Consider the following 21,660-nt stretch of genomic DNA (forward strand, 5'->3'; position numbering starts at 1 on the left):
ATGAACTTGCAGTTTGGACAGTACAATGGACTGTTAAAAGGGGCAGCTTACCAAAAACATACTGGTTGAATAGCAAACAGTGCAGATCATGATCAGACTGCATGGATGTGCAGGCTGATCATGATCTACACTGGTCACTAAGGCAGAATTAATCGTGACCGGCATGGTAAGGGTTAAATAGTATTTTTTTGTTCAAAACTTTCTCATTTGTATGGCAATCAAACGTAGTTTGTCAAAATCGTTGATTCTACGGGCATCCATTTCCAAAACTCACTTACACTGAGATGGTAGAGCTTCCGAGTGACATCCGATTGAAGGAAGAAAAAAATGTGGCTAACTTTGGAATGGGGCGTTTAAGAAGTGGACTGCCTGTTCTTTTAAACTTTATACATGTATGTAAATTGTGTCGTTCAAGAACAATGCGGAAATGCAATTTTTCGACACAACTACATTAATTTCAAAAACCTATATTTCACGTGCTTTAGCAAAGGGTATTGCTAACTCTTCTTTTGAGTAAATTAAAGTTTTCATGCTCTTGCTTAAAATCTGGCAAAAGTCGAATTCTCCCCGTGTAAAAAATAATCAACTCGCTTGTGGGCGGTTGTATTTCATACAGTCATGCTCCATTACAACTTTATACTTTGTCGTGACTTTAAACCCAAAGAAGTAAAATAATTGGACACGATTTTTGATGTGAGTGGGTGGTGGGTTATTATCCCAATGTTCGAAAGTGGGTGTTATTAAATAAAGCACAAAGTATTAAAGCAATACTTTTATTGTAAATGAAATCGGACTGGTTTTGATTTCAAAAGCTTAAAAACTACTAATGCCATAATGGACTCACCTCGGATCAAAATGTAAATCCAACAAGAGCTCGTAGAACACGAAAAGCGTTCTTGGACGGATAGCTCAGTGGTTTGCACACTGGCCTTCCAATCCTGAGGTCGGGGGTTCGATCTCCGGCAGCTACTCGGGAATTTTCAGAAACGCTTTTCAGTGTTTCCCACCCAACTAGAGGTGTACTGGTCAGGAACCCAGGCAATCCTTGCGTGTATCAGTGCTATACACTGGGCATGTTAAAAAACCAGGCTGTCTATTCGCAACGAGCTAGGCTAAGTTAGCCGGACAAGCCTGTATCTGATTTCTGATCTCTCTGTCGTGGGGGCTTTGTCTCACTCTGTCCCTCTGGTCAGATCGCTCTGTGTCTGTACTAGTAGAGGATGAATTATGCGCCCTGTGTGGCTGCATTTGAACCATGTAAAGCGCCTTTGAACGTGAAATTGATCATGAAAAGGGCGCTATATAAATCTGGTATTATAATAATATAATAATAATAATATAATTATCAAGCCACAATTTTACAAGCGATCTATTGTTAATATAAAATTCAGTCTCCCAATTAGGAAGTTAAATTTCAAAGTCGGATAGAATAAAATATTATTAAGACTTTTAAAAATCTTAAACAGTAGAAAGTAAGACAAATCTTTCAGATCCACAATGGTGCATTTCGTTTTATGATATCATATAAATTCTTATGTAGAGGGTCTTTTCAATGAAATAGCTAAAATGGTGGTTTTGTTTCCCGATCGGAAAGCATATTAATATATTTAGTAACAACTTTCCGCTTCGGGAAGTAGGGAAGAACCTTTGTTTCCCAAATATTGATTACCTCCGAGCCAATATAACTTTTCATGATAAAGTATCTTTAAGACTTTTTATCTTCAGGATATCACATAAGGCGCATTTTACGTATCATAACGGAAGGGAAATGTACAAATGAACACCTCTTTTCTATTGATCTCTTTATGAAGCAACTTAATTCATTAAAGAAAAAACATTAACGTAATTATGAGAGTATATCATCTACATATTTCAAATTGATCAACAATAACCTTTTTGTAATCTTAACAAGTATCATAAGATGTTTTGTATCAATGTAACAAATAGTAAAATATTAAATTTTTAAACTCAACAAAATGTAAAAAGTAGAGCTATAATCAGGTAACAATCAATGAAACAACTTGATATACTTCTCTGTTCACAAAAAGATTTAAAATTTTGCAGTTAAATTCATTATAGCGACAATTTCTTGCGATATGATAATAAAAGTGAATATAAGAATAATATCTATATGATTCAAGTAAAAGAAAATATCCAAAAATAAAGCAAATGATTTTTGTTTCGTAAACTGGTTTTAACCGTTTGAAAAATATCCGACTTGTGTAATGTGGTCACTTAATAGGTATATGTACAAAAGTAAATGAGCCGTGCCATGAGAAAACCAACATAGTGGCTTTGCGACCAGCATGGATCCATGCTGGTCGCAATGCCACTATGTTGGTTTTCTCATGGCATGGCTCAAATGGCATTTGAAAAAAACGAGCATATCATTTATCTCGTACTGGACATATGCCTCGAACTGGTTTGTCTTGATTTTATAGTGCGAGTGGAATGTATGTCTGACCATTTGCATCCACACATTACAGCTAATCTCTAAAATTATCAGTTTTTCCATCATATCCTGATAAACAATCAAATGCTGAAAAAATATAGTCAATAATTCGAGGTAATAACACTAAGCATGGGCACCAGTTTTAGAATGTTGACTTTCCAATTGTCAGTTTCAGAATTAAGTCATTAAAAGCCAATCAAATTCTATAGTTTCTCAGTTACTCAGTTTTATAACCATGGTTTCTTCGTGACCTATTTCTGCTGGTCTCTCTCCTCAAGTTCACGGAGTAATTCAGCAAGAACATTATTGAATGTTCTACCAGGGCGTGGTCTGTTTCCAGGGAGACGGTTGTTGTTAGGTGGGGGTCGTGGAGGTTGCACAGATGGGGCAGCTGTAGTGGTGGTAGTAGTGGTGGTGGTTGTAGTTGTGGTGGTAGTTGTGGCTGGTCTAAACACGTCAATGTCTAAAGCTGGAATATCTCGGCATCGGGTCCTTGCATCGCTGTACAATTCAAATACGAATAAATAAGAATATATATATATAACAGAGAAAAGCTTTACGTGTGGCACAAATATCTAAATAATCAAGAAAACTTCAACTTTGACCTTGTTTAAACATGGTCTTACACGCACGCCTAAGTGTATTTAACTCAATTTGTATAAAGTCTTGTCAACTCTCTTCCTCGGGGCGTCTAACAAGTTCATGAATCAAATTAAGGTTTAACAATTATTTATTTCTGAAAAGAAGGGTTGCTTGAGGGCTGGGGTGCGGCTTGGAACTGTCTGATTAACCCGAAGACTACATGCACTCAAATCAGTCAAAGGATAAAAGCCGAGTTTAGAAGGTAGTATTTAAAACTTCTATCTCTAACTGACTGCTTCTTATCTCGGCGTTACAGTGTTGAAATTAGACAGTAGTCTTAACATCAGTTCTTTAGCATAGTCTGGAGCCTTGTTTATACCATAGGCAGCAGCCATCCAAAATAGTTACACATCTTTTTATCAGCATAGTGCGATCTATATAAATTTTTTAAACGTCACACCGAAACAATTATAGGTCATATGGTGCTTTTCCATCTTTCCATGGTGGATGAAGACGGGCACCTGGGTAAAACCACCGACCTTCCGTAAGCCAGCCAGAAGAATTTTACGCCCCGAGCGAGGCTCGAACCCACATCGGTGAGGGGCAAAATGTAGACGTCCTTTGTCACTCGGCCGCGGAGGCCTCTACATATAAAATAAGAATATACATTCAAGAACAACTGTACTTACGTAGCAATGAAAGCACTAGGATATTGAACCTGGTTAAAGTTGTACACCTCGCACATAATCCTAGACAAGGTATAACCTCTGATAGCTGCTTGCTGGGCTGAAAAAAGAATATATGTAAAGATAAACACTAACTTTCTTGTTTCTTTCTTATTAGGCTTTAAGTCACGTGCACAGATTACCATATTATCCATTTAAATTTATATATCAAGCTTAAATTGTTAGATCGAGAGCATATACAAAAGAAAACACGTCCTTAAACCACTTGTTTCGCTAAGGAACAGCAGCAGAAGCCAAATATGCGATCGACATACAAACTGATCTACTTCGGAAATAGACTAAGATTCAGACAGTGTTTCTTATACACGAGAATACATTCGATCCGTAGACACACTCTTAGAGAAACGCTACCTTAGACAACAACAACAATGGCTTGACAAATGATTCATGAAACTGGCAATTAGCAACTTCTAATATAAAGTTCATACCGTTTAGGTGCAATAATTTATGAAAAAGATTTGAGTAGTTGGTTCTACTCTGAAGCGAACATCTGTGTACAAATTCACACAGATACTTGCAAGTACTTAAGCTTGCAAAGGTACTAAAATATCTTACCCTGAGTTAGCCCTGCATCAGCTCCTTGATACCAGAACCTATCCCCAAACTTCAGACGCATAAATTGATCACCAAGAATACAATCCAATGTTGGACCAACTGTACTTGATTCTACAGGTGTTTCTGTCAGCGCTCCAGTAAATAAATCTATGTCTTCAGGTGACCTTAAATATTCAGAATAGCTCTGATGAAAATGAAATTAATGAAATTAAGTATATTAAACAAGGTTCTGATTGAGAGTATACATTACTTCCGGTTTTTCTTTTTTTTTTGGTTTTGTAATTTTTTCGATTTTTAATTAAGTGGTTTTTGTTTTTTTTTGTTGTTTTTTTTTTTTTTTTTTTTTTTTTGTTGTTGTTGTTACTTTGTACCACTTTCAGTAAAAGACTGTTTTTAAACAAAACGGTTTTATGAAAATGAAAAAATCTCGAAAATAAAGAGAAGTTATTAAGAAAATAATATTTGACCCGTAATTTTATTAAAATCACAAAAGGTTTACAAGTACTAACTGGTATCCAGCCGACTGGAATCTGGTAATCATGTCGTTATCATGGTCTACAAGGTCTGACCACGCTGAAACAGTCGACAGTCCACAGTTTGCACGGAATTCCGTGTAAGATTTCAGTCCGTGATCACGGCCACGTTGAATGTTCAAAGAGACAAGATCGAAGGCAACATTGTTGGCACGGTCAATGAAAAGACGGCTTCTAGCTTGTTCTTCCACGATCCTGTCAGTTTCTGGGGAATTCTGACCGGACAACCAATATGCTAAACCTTCCATGCCATTTGGATCGCCGCTGACGTATGTCAGGAAGGGATCATTGTAGGTGGCGTCAGTATCAAAACGCATGTTGATTGGTCGAAGATTGCGTCCAAATAAGGACATATCACGTGGAATCCACGTGTGGCCCATCCTGTGAAATAAAAACAGAACAGGGTTTACATTTGTAAATACACAGATGTAAAGTGGCAATATTGCTCTTCAATATACTATTTGTAGTTGTCAGTTTAGATAGTGCACTACTAAACCTAAGGTGAGTATAATATTACTTTGAATTTTGACAGAAAAAAATGGTATTTTGATACACCTCCGCAGACGACATCGTACTTTAAAAAGCAGATAACATTCGTCTCCGTTGCTTTGCTCCTTCTGTGCGCCAACATTAAATCGAATCTATTGGATGTACGCACGTATTGAGTGTACAATATACTGACTAAAGGCAACATGTAAGCCCCCGACAAGTAAATGGATTCAGGTTGCAACGCTTGAAACAAACAATCGGTGCAATAACAATTGTCCGTAGGCGTCTTCGGGCGGAATGTTCTTTACACGAGAACATGTTTATGGCGTTTTTGGCGCCTGTTCCGTTAGAAAAAGAAAACATGCTCGAACACCAAGAACATGATCAGAGAACAGTGTTCGCGGGTCAAAATTTTACACCACCTTTTACATGGAGCACCAGGAACGCGGTTTGAGAGCACACAAAATGGCGGCGAAAAAAATTTCTGCACTTTTGTCCTACAGAAATCAAAATACAAGTTAGCAACAACGTATCCATGCAGTCCGCAGTGTCAGTGTCACATATAAATTATCCTCTAGCATTTAATATATAATTTTTGTTTCTTCTGGCGAAATGATGGGCACAACCATCTTGAATGTTCTTGATTGTACGTCCTTGGTGTCTGTGCGTCTCAAATTAAGAACACGGATCTCTAATATCTCGCACCGACACTCGAGTTATCAAGAACTTCCGCCCGAAGTTGACGATAGCTTACCTGTATGCAATACCAAAACTGTTTGAAATGGTAGCGTCGATGGACGGGTCATATTCGTACGACTGACTACTCAACAGCTTATACTTTTCAAGCGCCGTTGATGAAAGGAAGGACGGGAGAAATTCATCGTAAACAATCTTCTGCATGATAGCGATGATGATTTTTCTGGTTTCCTGGAAAAGAGTGTCCGGATCTGGGTAGGACGACTGAAGAAGGCGGGCAATTCGGTTGTGCTCAAGAACGAAAGCATTGTGGTAGGCAGCCAAAGAAGGTACAGTATTCACACGGTGATCACCTGAGAATAATCATACATGCATCAGTAAGTCTATTTTTAGAAACACGCGTTACACCATGCACGTGATTAAGCTAAAAAAAACAGTTGTAGATTTACACAATTTCGGAACCTTGCAATGTTTGTTGGCGAAACAAGAAACAATGATTGGTTATTATTTGTCAAGAAAACCCTACTGGTTGCTTTTTATACACTGCTAGTACGTACAGTCTTTGAACTTTACAATTAACTAAAATGTAAACACTCGTGCTTAGATAAATTACGATAGATTAAAGACAGATATATCTTGCATATATACTGACCAGCCAGACTACAGGACTCTCCGGCTGCGGTGTTAGCATTACATGCGGTCTGATCTGGATTGTCTGGGAGTCGGAAACCATCTTGTGTTAACATAAAACCTAAAAAATGAACGTGCAAAATCCTTGACTATAGTACATTCACCAAATAACGTCTTCAAATATGTTTTCAGATTTTATCTTACGTGACTGTTTTCGACAAAAAGTTTCACCGACCTTGAAAAACCACGGTTCAATAGGAATGATAAAACGGAACCTATCAAATAGGTACACATTACCGATATCAAGCATAAAAGATGAGCATGCTTTATCCAACCATATGACATGTTATTCGCATATTTTGTAGTTCTTTTTTGATGAGATATTCCACTGGCACCAGATCAGAAAGAAAATGCCTCCGAACGTGTTATACCCTACCCTAGGTGTTTTTTAAGAATCATGGTCATGAAAGGGAAAATATACTAACCCGTTTGAATCGCGCATTTCATACCTAAAACACACAGTTCGGTAAATGTGTACTAGGATATCAAACAAGTGGTAATTTATCTTCCATTGTGTACCGGTCAAATTTTTTTAATACATCTTATCTTAGAAAAACAACGCGTAGTTTATAGTTATTTCAACGTTACACAAAAAAGCTTGCTTGAACTTCCCTGGTGAAGTTCCGTTCTAGATTACAAAACCATTCTGATTGGCTCTTGTGAAAATGTATGTCAATCGTCATTTTACTACACGTGTTCGCTAAAATGTGAAAATGCAGCATAAATGTGCAAAGTGAATAAAATAAACAGAACAGATGCAGGCCCATGTACGATTTCAAATTAAAGATCATATACAAGATGAATTTCATTCATCATTTCGAGTTTTAGTGGAAAATTGTATTTTTTTTAAATTCTGTTTTTGTTTGTTTACATTTCGCCAAACATATGCACACTGCCGTGACCTCTAGACCGGATGTTCATTATGGAAGGTCAAGCAAGTTTTTTCTGTAACGTTGGCGAAAGCACAAAATATGTTGATAATCTCAGCAATATGGAATATTGAGACAATATGGAAGCTAAATTATCGCTCGTTCAATATACTAGGTACCCATTCACCGAACTGCGCGTTTAAGTTAAGAAATGTACGATTGAAACGGGTTAGTGCACTTTCCCGTTCATGACCATGGTTTTTATAGAATACCTAGGGGTAGGGTATAACACGTACGGAGGCATTTTCTTTCTGATCTGGTGCCAGTGTGATATTCTTTAAAAGAAGGCTTATTCGATTTAAATTGATAAAAAGTTTTTGTTTTTTCTAAGTTTTTAGATTGGTATAATCGTGATAAGAGACCGGAAGGGGAAACCAACACCGTTCTCGATTTCTCCCAGTAGGCAGTAAACAACCGAGGCAACAGGGATATTAGCGTTTATATTCTTCTTCTTCATTAATGCTGTAATGGATGTGTACATATCTACTGTAGTACATAGTAGACGTGTAGGCCTACATACCTGTTGTGGATTGCGGATGTGTACTTACTATACATTGAGGACGTGTACGTACCTTCTGTACAGACTGGTTGTGTTGATACTTTTTGTGTTTATATCTGCTGTGCACAGCGGTTGTGTACATACCTGTTGTACATAGCGTGTAAACACATACCTGCTGTACATTGAATATGTGTACATATCTGCTGTATATAGCGGATGTGTAGACACCCGCTGTACATAGCGGGTAAATACATACAGTAGATGTGCACATACCTGCGAATCATAGCGGCTGTGAATACTCCGGTGTGTACATTCCTGCTGTATAAAGCGGATGTGTACATGCCTGATGTACAAACATGGGTATAAAGGGTAGGAGTACATACCTGTACCAGCTTCTCTCAGTTTCTCCAACTCTTCTTCTGATGAACCATACACATTAGATGCATCAATAAATGAAGTGATTCCATTGACCTGTTGACGACGGCCTTGGCCATTGGAAAACGCTTGAAATTATAAATAGTATCACATGAAACAATCGGTCACAGATCACACCATTTCCAAAATATCAATGCGCTCTTCAGCCAAATTCTTGTTGGCTCTAACTTTTGACTTGAAACGTTATTTGCAATAATATATATGAATATTTGTGTCTCTCTCACATTGTTAACAAGGCAGTCTGAACGACAGCTAAATCCCCCGCCAATGCTATGGATAGTGAAAGGGTAAACCTTTGACCTTTAGCTGTGACCTTGACTTTGAACGGACATGGCTGACTCATAAATTCTGCACAACGTCTTGATGAGGTGATCATTTGACCCAAGTTTCATGAAAATCCTTCAAGGGGTTTAGGAGACACAGAACTCAAACCTTTGACCTTGAGTTGTGAACTTGACCTTGTGTTGACATGGCTGACTCATGAGTTCTTGATGCGGTGATCATTTGACCAAAGTTTAATGAAAATCCTTCAAGGGGTTTAGAAGATACAGAGTGGACACAAAATGGAAGGCTCAAACCTTTGACCTTCAGTTGTGACCTTGACCTTAAGCCAGCATGGCTGATTCATAAGTTCTGCACATTGCCTTGATGAGGTGATCTTTTGACCAAAGTTTGATGAAAATCCTTCAAGGGGTTTAGGAGATATAGAGCGGACACAAAATGGAAGGCTCAAACCTTTCACCCCAAGTTGTGACCTTGACCTTGAGCCGGCATGGCTGACTCATGGGTTCTGCAAATCGTCTTGATGAGGTGATCATTTGACCCAAGTTTTATAAAATTCCTTCCAGGGGTTTAGGAGATATAGAGCGGACACAAAATGGAAGGCTCAAACCTTTCACCCTAAGTTGTGTCCTTGACCTTGAGCTGACATGGCTGAATCATGGGTTCTGCACATTGTCTTGATGAGGTGATCATTGACCCAAGTTTTATAAAATTCCTTCAATGGGTTTAGGAGATATAGAGCGGACACAAAATGGAAGGCTCAAACCTTTGACCTTGAGTTGTGACCTTGACCTTGAGCTGACAAGGCTGACTCATGGGTTCTGCACATCGTCTTGATGAGGTGATCATTTGACCCAAGTTTCATGAAAATCCTTCAAGGGGTTTAGAAGATATGTACGGACAGACGGACGGAAGGACGGACGGAGACCATTCATATAACCCCCACCACTTGTGGCGGGGGATAAAAAAGACATATTGTGGACCAATGTTTTTACAACTATGTGTGATTTAAACACGACTGAGACTGAAATTGCCAGTTTCTTGGGCATAACTGTGCGATGTATCCACATTCAAGCTGCTCGGGACTCGTTCAAATATTTAGGCAATAAGTGCCAAGGTTGGTTCCATGGGGAATTTTAGAACTTTCTACAGTTCCAGAAAGTTGTCAAGTATAGTATTACGTTATAACTGACCCATCCTGAAGATAATGCTCTCACATATGTAAAAAGAATTGAAAAACACCGGAAAGCATAGAGGTTACAGTTATAAGGTGAAGATCATGTAAAGTCTTACCATCGGGGCAAAACACTGGTGCAGATCTATGGAACTCCATGCAGTAGTTTTCGGTGAAAATAGGTTCAAATGGATCATTTCTTCCTTCTATTATGATATTCAGACAATTTTGAGTGCTGAGAAAGAAAATATCCAAAAATAGTGCAAAGGTGGTCGCCAGTGGTTTTCACAGCTGTTCAGCACGAAAGTCACGCACGAAAGAGCCAGACAGGACACCTCAGTTTTGAAGACTAGATTACAGAACAAGGAATTGTTCGACACCCAGTGGGTCTAATCAAGAGGAAATACAAGTGCAGAACAGAGTCCCTACTAGTATTGTCTAATTGCCACTTCAACTACAGCAGATAAAACCTGATGATCTGATTTATTTCAATAATGTATAGACAATAGGTTACTTGATATACAATATGTTATTTAACGCATACTATCTAGATGTAAATTTACATACATGTATCTGAAATCTGCAGCTGTTAATTGTTTTTAACATCTATTTATATCAAAGAGGAACATTTTTAATGATATTTCTTTGTTAAATTGTTTGGAAATCGGAAAAATGTAAGATATTAAAGGAAAGTAATTCCGAATTTTAATCAGTCAGCTTTAAGGTAGTTCTGCACGTTAGGCCGGATCGAAATTTTTTCTACAATGTAAGATTTGATTTAACTCTGATTTTTCAAAACTTCCGAATATACTAAGAAAATTCAGCAAATAAAAAGATAGGGTCGTGTGCTTGATTTTTTGCTAGACTGATCTGAAAAATTTCGACCTCAAGCAATTTTTCATAATGGGAGTCTATAGGAAAACGCAATTTTCATAACATTTTCGCGAATAGAAATTTTTCTACAATGTAGATTTTAATGAAACTTCTCACAGTCGTAAATAAACATATGGCCTATAATATAAATGAAATAAAATGTATAGGTCCGTGTGCTTATTTTCTAGATATCTGGCTATGATTAATGTGAACCGCCTATTTCAAGCTAATTTTAAGACATTATTTTGAATTATTTAACGTGTAAGATGTTTTAATATCATATTTTAACTTTAGAAAGATAGTAACAGTGCCATTTTAATACATTTACTCACAGGTTGCCCTTAACTCATAAACTGATTTTCGTTTCCGTACGCCTAATCCAGGCATTATTCTACGTTTTCCGGATAAATGACGTTATGCCATCACTTCCAGTTTATCAAACGTGCAGAACTACCTTAAATGTTGAATATTTATGCCAAGTTATTTGAATATCAATGCACAGATCAATAAAATAACAGACTGAATAAGAAAATGATCTTTAATCTTTTACCATACTCCTTTGACAACTTCGAACATTCTGTACATACTCTAAGTCAATTGAGTGTAAAAGAATAGTGTTCCGAAATGTTCAGAACATATACAGACTGTCCTATTTCTTGATGGATGACAGAGAAACGGGCGAAAAAAACAGGCTTTGTTAATATCATGCTAATCTTTGCCTTGACCTTGACCCTTAAGTTAGGTGTCTGGCAGCTGTACATGACACATCGTCCCATTATGGGGAATAATTGTGCCAAGTAATAATTAAAAGTCTTTGGTGGATGGGGAATTATAGGTCGACAGAAAATAAAATTGACAATTGACCTCCAAGTGTGACATTGGTCTTGGTGTTGCACGTGACACGTCGCCTCATTATCGGTAATATTTGTACCAGGTAATACTAGTTGATGCTTTTCTAGAAAAGCGCATGTCTTCCCCAAAAGCATAGCAGTAATAGGCAAGAAGTCAACAGGGGACAGGAGCGAAAGTCAAAGAGACACTGAAAAGCAATAGGGATCATCTACTCGGCATGTCCAATCATCCCATGAAGATCCAATGTTCTAGGTCAAGTGGCACTCAAGTTATGGATAGGAAACGGTTTTCCATGTTCTGTCCCCTGATACCTTGACCTTTATCAATAGGGGTCATCTACTCTGCATGTCCAATCATCCCATGAAGATTCAATATTGTAGGTCAAGTGGCACTCAAGATATGGATAGGAAACGGTTTTCCATGTTCTGTCCCCTGATACCTTGACCTTTATCAATAGGGGTCATCTACTCTGCATGTCCAATCATCCTATGAAGATTCAACATTCTGGGTCATATGTTTCTCAATTTATTGATCGGAAACGGGTTTCCATGTTCAGAGCCTCGTGACCTTGACCTTTGATCGAGTGACCCCAAAAACAATAAGGGTCATCTACATGTCAAATCTTCCTATGAAGTTTCAGTATTCTGGGTCAAGTGTTTCTCCACTTACTGATGGGTAATGAAGTGTGACGGACAGGCGGACGGACAGGACAAAAACAATATGTCTCCTCCAATGGGAGTCATAATTAAAATCCCTTGATACTAGTAAATGACGAGTTACAAACAGGACACGAAAGTATGGACGAACGAAATGACTACGGGACGGACGGGTGGACTAAAGCGCAATCCTATTGTCTCAGAAACTGGTTTTCAACAAGTAGGGAACTAATAAATCAGACAAATAGATCTTTATTTCACCATCCGTCAAAACTGGGAAATTGTATAAGAGATGTACACAATATCAGGAAAAATCAAAATTCACCAATTATTATTATTCATGTTGATGTACTTAAAACAAGATGTACAAGGCAGTCTGAAAGACAGCTATATCCCCCGCCGCTGTTAGGGGTAGTGAATGGGTTGATGGTACAGGGTGGAAGCATGAGGTTCTTAGGTACATTTTATAGTACTTGTATAAAGAAATCAATATATTTGAAAATATGTAATTTATAGATTGCGCAAATAGTTTCATATAGAAATAGCTACTGTTACTTCGTTACCATTTTTTATTTTTCCATTCACTAACAATGAAAAGTTATCATATTTCTGATACAGATCGGAAGGTATTCCCAAATAAAATCAAATCTGATGAGTGTTCGTAATTAACCTGATTGTCGGAGAGCATTGTAATATATTATAAAATATATTAGAAAGACAGAAAAGAGTAAACTCACTCTGCATTTGACGAACAGCAATCTACAACGTCTGAAAATTAAAAAAAAGTGCATAAATATCTTTTACTAGTAACTAAAAAACACAATTTTTAGAAAGTCACCCTCCTCCTTTCTTGGACCATAAAATTCTCAACAATTTGATATTCGTTCGAAGACATCTATTGTTTTTTACAAGACGACATGATTTCCCGGTAACAAAAATTGATGTTGCTCACTACAGATCCGAAGCGGTCCGATCTGCACATGTCACAAAATCATTATCATCAAGAATAACTTTGAAAGATATTTTAGTAAAATTATGCACTTTTTAAAGCAAGATTATTTTGACATTTAGCAAAATTAGCCTTACCTCCTTGGACCGGTGTAGCAATGAGGTCGTGGTCCAAGAACTGGCCCATCTGGAAGGTATGCAGTGTGATAGAAGGGCTCCTGATTTCCGGTCCCCTATTGTGATGTACCTCGTTGCTGATTCTTCGAGGATTTGGCAACTGACCTCCATTTGCAGAGACGGAAGTCGATCTGGCTGATCCAATACCATCCTCTGTAAAGTGATATATAATGTGATGAATAAAAGCCGATATTATATGGAAGAACCATTGCTAATGTTGAGAGTACTTGCGGGTCAGCCCTTCTATTGCAAGTTTTATATAAATGTTAGTATATATTGACAAGCGATTATCCATCTTTTTATGATTTAAATTGTCGTCTGCTGGAAATGTCTGCTAAAATTGTAAAGTTCATTCAATTTGCTCCAAAATTGGAAGAAATATTGTCAGAGTAGCAAACAGCTTGGAACCTGATCAGTCGCCGATTTAATCGGCGTCTGATCTGGTTCCAAGCTGTTTGCAAAGGCTGTTAAATTCGCCTGCAGCAGGCTAAGGGTTAAGGAATATACCAGGTTCCCCTCGCGGCCTTATTTCGGGCGCAGGCGGACACGTGTAGCACCGCCGACTTTCCATAATTCAGTGGATGGTCTCGAGTATGACGAGCCGAAAGGGATAAGGCATCCGTATCTCGGTTTCTGACCCCCTTCTGTTTCTACCTCTGTATTTCATGCCAGTAAGATTGAATGAAATGACATCTTTTGGGCCAATGCTATTTCTGCTACAAGATTTAGATCCTTTAATTCAAGTAACGGTGTCAGAAATGCTAACTATTATTAGGAGTTGTCGCCATTTAAAGCACTGCATGTCCATTCGCAGTTATATTATATACACCATATTGTGCCTTATTTAAAAGTTATAACTTATTTATGCAATAAATACTACTTTATAAATATGTCATTTTTCCTTATCATAATACCATAAGCAGGCTCCAGCACTCTTCTCTGTGGAACGCCTGCCATGCCCCAACTGGGCTGCTGCAAGTTGTTACAACTTCCGTCGACACGTCGGTATTTCTCGTTGCTGTCGCAAGCTGTAAAGGCCGGCAGTGGACAGATACCTTCAGTTTGTCGGGAAAACTCGGCCCTGACATGCTCGCTCTGCAAATCTTCGTGGGTGAAGCCTCTGTAACACAAATACAATTTCAAGTTGCATCACTAATCCTCAAGGTTATATAGTTTGTAAATTGGTATCTACTTTTTACTTTTAAACACAGAGCAATATACACGAAAATCCAACATTTACTAAAAGACTTTACAAGAATACTGTTATCGCTTAAAGACCTGCTCCAGTCCTACTTTTTAACCTTAAATTATCACTGAAAAAGCATGAAAATCCTGTCAAAATGGAGTCTATTTTATATAAAATTCTATATAAAATACCTGTGGTTTTGCGTGCTAAGGTATGGTGCGTGGCCGTTAACTGTTACCTATTGTAATCATGGGTTGCATACACACAATAGAATTTGAATAGCCGCGGAGCAGGGCTTTAAGGTCATATGGCAAATTTTAAGCTCTGTCTGGTAAAAAACGGCTCAGCCACTAATGAATATTGACGTAACGTGCCACTTGGCTTATTCATGGCAGTGTGAGGCAAGTTATTAGAAGATATCGACTAAAGAGCTAATATTTGACTCTTTATGTTGTTGTTGTTGTTTTTCTTGATTTTACAATATTGTCTACAAACAATACTACAATCTAGTTTACTTAATTGTAACATTTATTATAATGATAATTCAGTCAGTATTAAATCCATTCTTCTAATAAGAATCTTTGGAGGGATTTGAATTTAAAGATAATAAAAGGAAATATCCTATACAGTCTAAAAGGGGAAAACTCTGTGGAAAACATACTCCTTGAGTAAAAGTCGTGCAGCATTTAGCATGATGTTTGCATTCCTGTCTTGTTCCTTGTCTGTACTCGTACGACGTCCGTGAAAATTGGCCATCATGGGACATCTAGATGTCCTCGGGGCCCCAGCTGAAGTGTAATTTAATGATTTTGTTTGTTTGTTTGTTTTGGGTTTAACGCCGTTTTTCAACAGTATTTCAGTCATGTAACGGCGGGCAGTTAACCTAACCAGTGTTCTTGGATTTTGTACCAGTACAAACCATTTCTCCGCAAGTAACTGTCAACTTCCCCACATGAATCAGAGGTGGAGGACTATGTAATTTAATGAAGATGGGATTAAACTTTTAGTGTCTTTATTTACACATAGTTTGAAAATGGCTTAAAATGTAAATGTTACATACAGAAAAGACAAAAGAAGGACACTGCGATATTAGATATATGTATAGATACAGATAATATATGCAAAATGTTGGCTTTTATATATTTTATACTAGAATGTATCAACGGTATGAAACCTTCCAATTTAGATGCCTCACAACACATTCTCACAGTAACATGGGTGACAATATGTAATAGAACAATGCTAATCTTAAATCAATTGACGTTTTCATTCACAGATATCACTGTAGTGTACACAGGGAAATTAATCCGATTAATCTCTCTTTTTAAGCCACCGAACTTATTTTACGATAATCTGTGCAGTTATGAAAGAAAAATATCTTCAAAAGGTTGGAGCCTTTGTATAAAAATCCATCCTTCTATAACTATCAAAGGTCAGGTATTGTTATTTTAACCTTTAGCATGCTGGCGGCAGGCCTTTGCGACCAGTGCAGACCAAAATCAGCCTGCACATCTTTGTAACAATTTAGGTAAAATTTTGCAATTTATCTCATAATCCTAAGCGAGTTCGTATCAAGTGGACTCGACTGTACTTGATTACTTATTTTGTAATAATCCTGACCGTGTGAAATATAGCTATCATACGCCGTCTATGCTAACTGTTTATGGAGGAAATTTCTGTAACAAAATTAAAATACGTTGTCAAAAAAAAAATGTTGGTCGAGAAATAGGCAAAGTTACATTTTCAAGTCTAAAACCTTTTGAATAGGACTAGTTGCGTAACACTGCAGACGTAATTTGTCACGTATAATGATTATTACGTTATTTTCAGATATCATAGATATATCTTATAGTTGAACTTTTTTAGGAAATTATCAATTATTCCATGGTCACAATGTTGTAGAAAATAAGATTTAATAGAAATCAAATAATTACACTTAGTTTTAAAATCCTATGCGTATTGTCCAGGTATGACACCGGTTCAAGTCATACGATACTCGTAATACAGTAATAGGCTATTTCTTTATAATTGGTTATTACATATTTTTCAATGACCTAATACTAAATTATATACTTTAACAAAATTCTTAAAAATTAACAAATCAAGATTTCAGTGTAATACTTGGTTTAAGATGTCGTTCAGATATATCAACAATCGGGCTACGTTTTTAATATTTGTTTAAGTGATTCAATATTGATGGTATAATGTCTACCCCGAAATGCTAATGTTAACGCCTTAAATTTTCATACTTTCGCCATTCGCCATTGTGAACTTGCGCTTCGCCATCGTGATTTTGCGGTTCACCTTCTCCATCGTGGGCAGGCGATACGCGAAGCGTGGGATCATGATGGCAAAGCTCGTATTCATGATGACGAAGCGCGTGATCACGATGACAAAGCGCGAAATCGTTTTCGAAAAAATTTCGCTTTGCCATCGTCATCTTGCGCTTCGCCGTCTTGATTTCGCATTTCACGCTTTGCTCATATGCTCAGGTGATACGCTAAGTGCTCTCAACGCGAAATCGCCACGACTTCGCAATCGTTATCTCGAGCTTCGCATATCGCAAAATGCTCACATGAAAAAAAATAATCAAGGGGAGGATACCCACGAACTATGAAGCGCCTTTCGTAAATATGAATATCTTATATATACTTAAGGTAATCAAAACCAATTATTTAACAATACAATATTTAATTTCAGTATATCATCACAATATTTTCTGCTGTATCACTTGTACAAATTATCAAATTTAAGCATTTACCTTTTCTCGTTGTGAAGTTATTGTTCTTAGAAAACAGAAGTTGGGTATATTTGAATTATGCAACGGTGGGCAGTTAACATAACCGGTGTTCCTGGATTCTGTACCAGTACAAACCTGTTCCCCACAAGTAATTGCCAATTTCCCGACATGAATCAGAGGCAAAGGACTAATGATTTCAGACACAATAGGCCTCTCCCGGAGATCGAATTTATATACGACCCGCGATCCGTAGATCTGCGCTCTCCCACTATGAATAAGCTAAGCGGGTGGATCGGGTATATTAACTTAATGCAGCTGTAGAAATCTAATTTCTCAGTTTATCTTGAAAATGTTAGGAGCTGTCTCTAACTCGGCGAATTTATGTCATCTATTCCTGTTATTGCTGAAATATCAAAATCTTAATTAAAAAAGGGAATACTAACCAGCCCTCTCATCTAGACGATCGAGCTCAGTTTTCAGAGCATCAATTTCCTTTGCTCTCTCTATCGCAGACCTGACCTGGTGAGCTGTCGGCACACAATGAGCCCCTACTACCAACAGCAGTAGTCCAAGACTCGAACCCAGCATCTGAAATAATACATTGAAGATGTGACAGGCAGACAGTGATATCTGCTGGTATATAAAGAAACGCTAACAACAAACAAGACAACATACGAAACACAAAATACAAAGACAGAAAACAAGTTGAAAATAGGGGCACCGCTTTGGAACGGTCAGTAACCTATAGAAAGGAAACTGGGGGGTTTAAACGCGTTCAGGGCATGCCAACCTCGCACTTACCCTATTTTCAACAAGTTAGACAACACAATGTAAAAAAATTCCCCGCTGAGAAAGGCTCTAACATTAGCGAAAAAAATACCTGGCCCCATGAGAATGTCACTCAATCCAGTTGAACAGGCTGGTAACATTGCCCGATCGGGCTTATGATACAAAAAGTAATATTTCTTGACAAATAATGAAGATATTTCTTTCAAACTTTGTCCATTTATTAAGCATTACATATAATGCTTATCAAGATAGAAATAACTTTGTTGCCTTCAGTTTAGTTAGAATTACTTCCCTTTTTCAGATTTTCATGATGCATAATTTTTGAAGTCCAAAAATATTATGTTTTAATGCAATGTTTAAAACAGAAAAGGGTTCAATGGCTTTCTAGTGCTCCAAACTTGTGCGCCAATACCTTTATTCTATATATTTAGGGTAAATACTTTGTTTCTAGTGCAGATGTATGAGAAATTTTTTTAGGACTAACATTTCTCTATAATGTTGTAAGCGAAAGCAGAGTAAAATGTTTACATTCATGTACTAGCGCATTAATTTAGAGCATTAGAAAGCCATTTAACCCTTTTTTGTTTTAAACTTAGCATTAGAACATTGTTTTTTTTTGGACTTCAAAGATTATGCGTCATAAAAATCTGAAAAGGGGAAATAATTCTACCAAAACTGAAGGCAACTAAGTTATTTTTATTCTAATCTGTATCATTTGTTATGCTTAACAAATGGACCAAGTTTGAAAGAGATATCTTCATTTTTTTCAGGAAATATTACTTTTTGTGTCATAAGCCCGATCGGGCAATGTTACCAGCCTGTTGAAGTCACCGACATGTTAACAGTTTAAAACAAAAGGACACAGGCTGTATTTCAAAGTTTCAAGCCATGTAGTGTTTTTACTTATTATGGCTTATTTGATAGTGAACCACTACCTTCCAAAAATGCATTCTTAGACCAATAAAAGAATGTTGTTGGGGAGCTTGAGAGAACATTTTCAAAAATATGTACAACTTTGGAGGAAAGCTTGTTAAAAATCGTGACAACGTGAAAGTTTCCAGCATCTACGCGAAAATTTGCTCTAAGACCAGAAAACAGTTTCAAGAAATAAAGGAGATATCTAGAAAATATTTATTGGTGTAATGTTTTCCGAGAAATTCACACACTTTCTGACAAGATTAGAATATTATCATGATACATAACTCTCTCGTGGCAGAAATAAGCCACTTTGAAATATGACACAGTGTCATGCAGGTCTGCTTTACTCAGTTATGGAACATCCAAGATTTGCAAAAAAAAAAAAAAATGTTTTTTTTTATTTATTTTTGTACGCATATATTTAATACTGCATTTAATTGTTTGATGTTCAGAGTTGAAGCAAAACTCAAAAGAAACTTACCTCTGTAGTAGACAGAACTTTCGTTCAGCTAAAATTTTATCCGCAAATTTAAGCACGTGTCACGCCTTCCTTTCCACAACAGTAGCTGAAACTGGTTCGAACACGGCTATAGCTGCCTTATTTATAGTCTAAAGTACTATGTAACTTCACGGTCAGATGGCTGTCCGAAACATAAACATAACAACTGACCATTGTGCAACAGACCGGGTGTAAAGTCTTAAAATTGAAATCACGATTTTTATACTAACGCCCTAGTTATTGACGTGGATTTAATGTACTATAAATTCTTATATGCTGCTGTATTTGTAAAATGAATACGTAAATAGTAATTGAATTCATTGAATGACACGGTAGTCATTTGCGTAAAATGGCATGAACACGCCATGTACCCGGATAATCCTAACTCTGTTCAGCGACCCTAACTCAGTGCCAACATGGCTGACAGAAAGACGATGTATGTAGTTAATTTCCTGGTTTTTTTTCGTGTTTTTATGTGAGTATGCAATGTTAGCGTAAAACTTTTGATAGTCATAATATCCTGTATTGATAACATGTTTTGTGTACTAAATATTTCAATCGAAATGTCACATTATGTGGCTGGAATTCATTAAAATGTACTCAAAACGTCTTCAAAATGAACATGTTATATGTTTCTAACTGTTTTAAAGTACCAGAAATTGCAGTAAGACCTTACTTATTAAATGTATTAGTTCCATCAATATCTCTTTGACAATGTTTAACAGTATCAAAGATTACAATCGATTTTTATAGCTTAAAAATTGTATTGATTATGAGGTGGGTTTAGATTTGCGGATAATTCCTAACTGGTATAGTAAACAGTGCTGGATAAATACGAACTTAGAATGGATAAACACCTAACCAAACGAAAACTGCATTTCGTCTGTGCTTTTTTATGGACTGCTGATGCTCGAAGTTCTTTGATCTACCCACCCCTGCAGGGATGTGGGATTCCTATGTCCAACTTATCCGACTCGTGATTTTTGCCGGCGGACAAGTGCATTTTTTCATTCTGTGTGTCGCCGACAAGCATACTTTTTCAGGTATAAATGAGGAAAACATAAATATCATTTAGATTGTGTGTTGCTTCAAGTGTATGGAGGTGATAAAGATAATGGGTTCTTTGACTAGGTCTCGCGCACACTGTAATTCGGTGACTATGACAAACTATCAGAGAAGATTTAGATACAAGAAGATTAATTTAACGTCTGAAAAGTATAAACATATAACACTAGCTTAAAGCTATTTCCCGACAAACACATGTAAATAAGCTCGACATAAGTAAAACAGCTGTAATAAAATGCAAATATGTTAAAGCACATTAAAGCAAATAAAGCATCTGGCTCTAAGCAGATAAGAAACAAATCACAAATTATCACATACATGTTACAGCGCATTAAAACAAAAAAGCACATATGTACTAGCAAATAAAACGAAAAAGTAATTTACCACATACAAATTTAGCACATTTAAAGCAACATAAAAAAAATTAGCTGACACTACACCAAAATAAGAAGAGTCACATTTTACAACATGCATTTAAAAAAAAAAACATAAAAGAAGAAACCATATACATGCTAAAGGGAACATAAGAACTACTTAAAGTAGCTAAAGAAAAATATTTGCATCATCAGCATATAGCATTCTGTAACTAAAACTAAAAAAGGAAAACAAGGGTTACACACAGAGAACTAAAAGGACATTTAAATACATCAGAAACGTAAACAACTTTAAACAAGAAATATCTTTAAAAATGATGGTCGGCGAATTGTAATAAGGAAAGAAGTTTATGAATTTTTCATCTAACATTCATCTTTCATCTAACATTTTTCAAATTGCAAAACTAAACACCGCACTTTAACAATTTAAATGGTTCTCTTTTAATTTTTCGCAAAGGTTTCGTAGGGTTGCAATTTTGTTTCGTTTATCCTTAGACGAATAATTACAGCAGTAGTTTGAT

The 21,660-nt window shown here is 36.8% G+C and overlaps 1 protein-coding gene across 1 annotated transcript; it reads right to left on the minus strand.

Moving 5' to 3' along the window:
• Positions 1–1,777: 1,777 nt before the first annotated feature.
• LOC123566459 (heme peroxidase 2-like) lies at positions 1,778–19,898 on the minus strand. Its single transcript, XM_045360590.2, has 14 exons — positions 19,683–19,898; positions 17,938–18,082; positions 15,416–15,542; positions 14,483–14,688; positions 13,530–13,721; positions 13,181–13,211; positions 10,182–10,297; positions 8,555–8,674; positions 6,706–6,804; positions 6,112–6,406; positions 4,845–5,249; positions 4,336–4,499; positions 3,724–3,820; positions 1,778–2,953 (listed from the first exon to the last, which is right to left on the minus strand). Exons 2-14 carry the CDS (start codon positions 18,080–18,082, stop codon positions 2,704–2,706), a joined length of 2,247 nt encoding a protein of 748 aa, XP_045216525.2. The 5' UTR covers positions 19,683–19,898; the 3' UTR covers positions 1,778–2,703.
• Positions 19,899–21,660: the final 1,762 nt, after the last annotated feature.

Source organism: Mercenaria mercenaria, chromosome 8, assembly GCF_021730395.1.
Source record: "Mercenaria mercenaria strain notata chromosome 8, MADL_Memer_1, whole genome shotgun sequence".
In the NCBI taxonomy this organism is placed as follows: domain Eukaryota; kingdom Metazoa; phylum Mollusca; class Bivalvia; order Venerida; family Veneridae; genus Mercenaria; species Mercenaria mercenaria.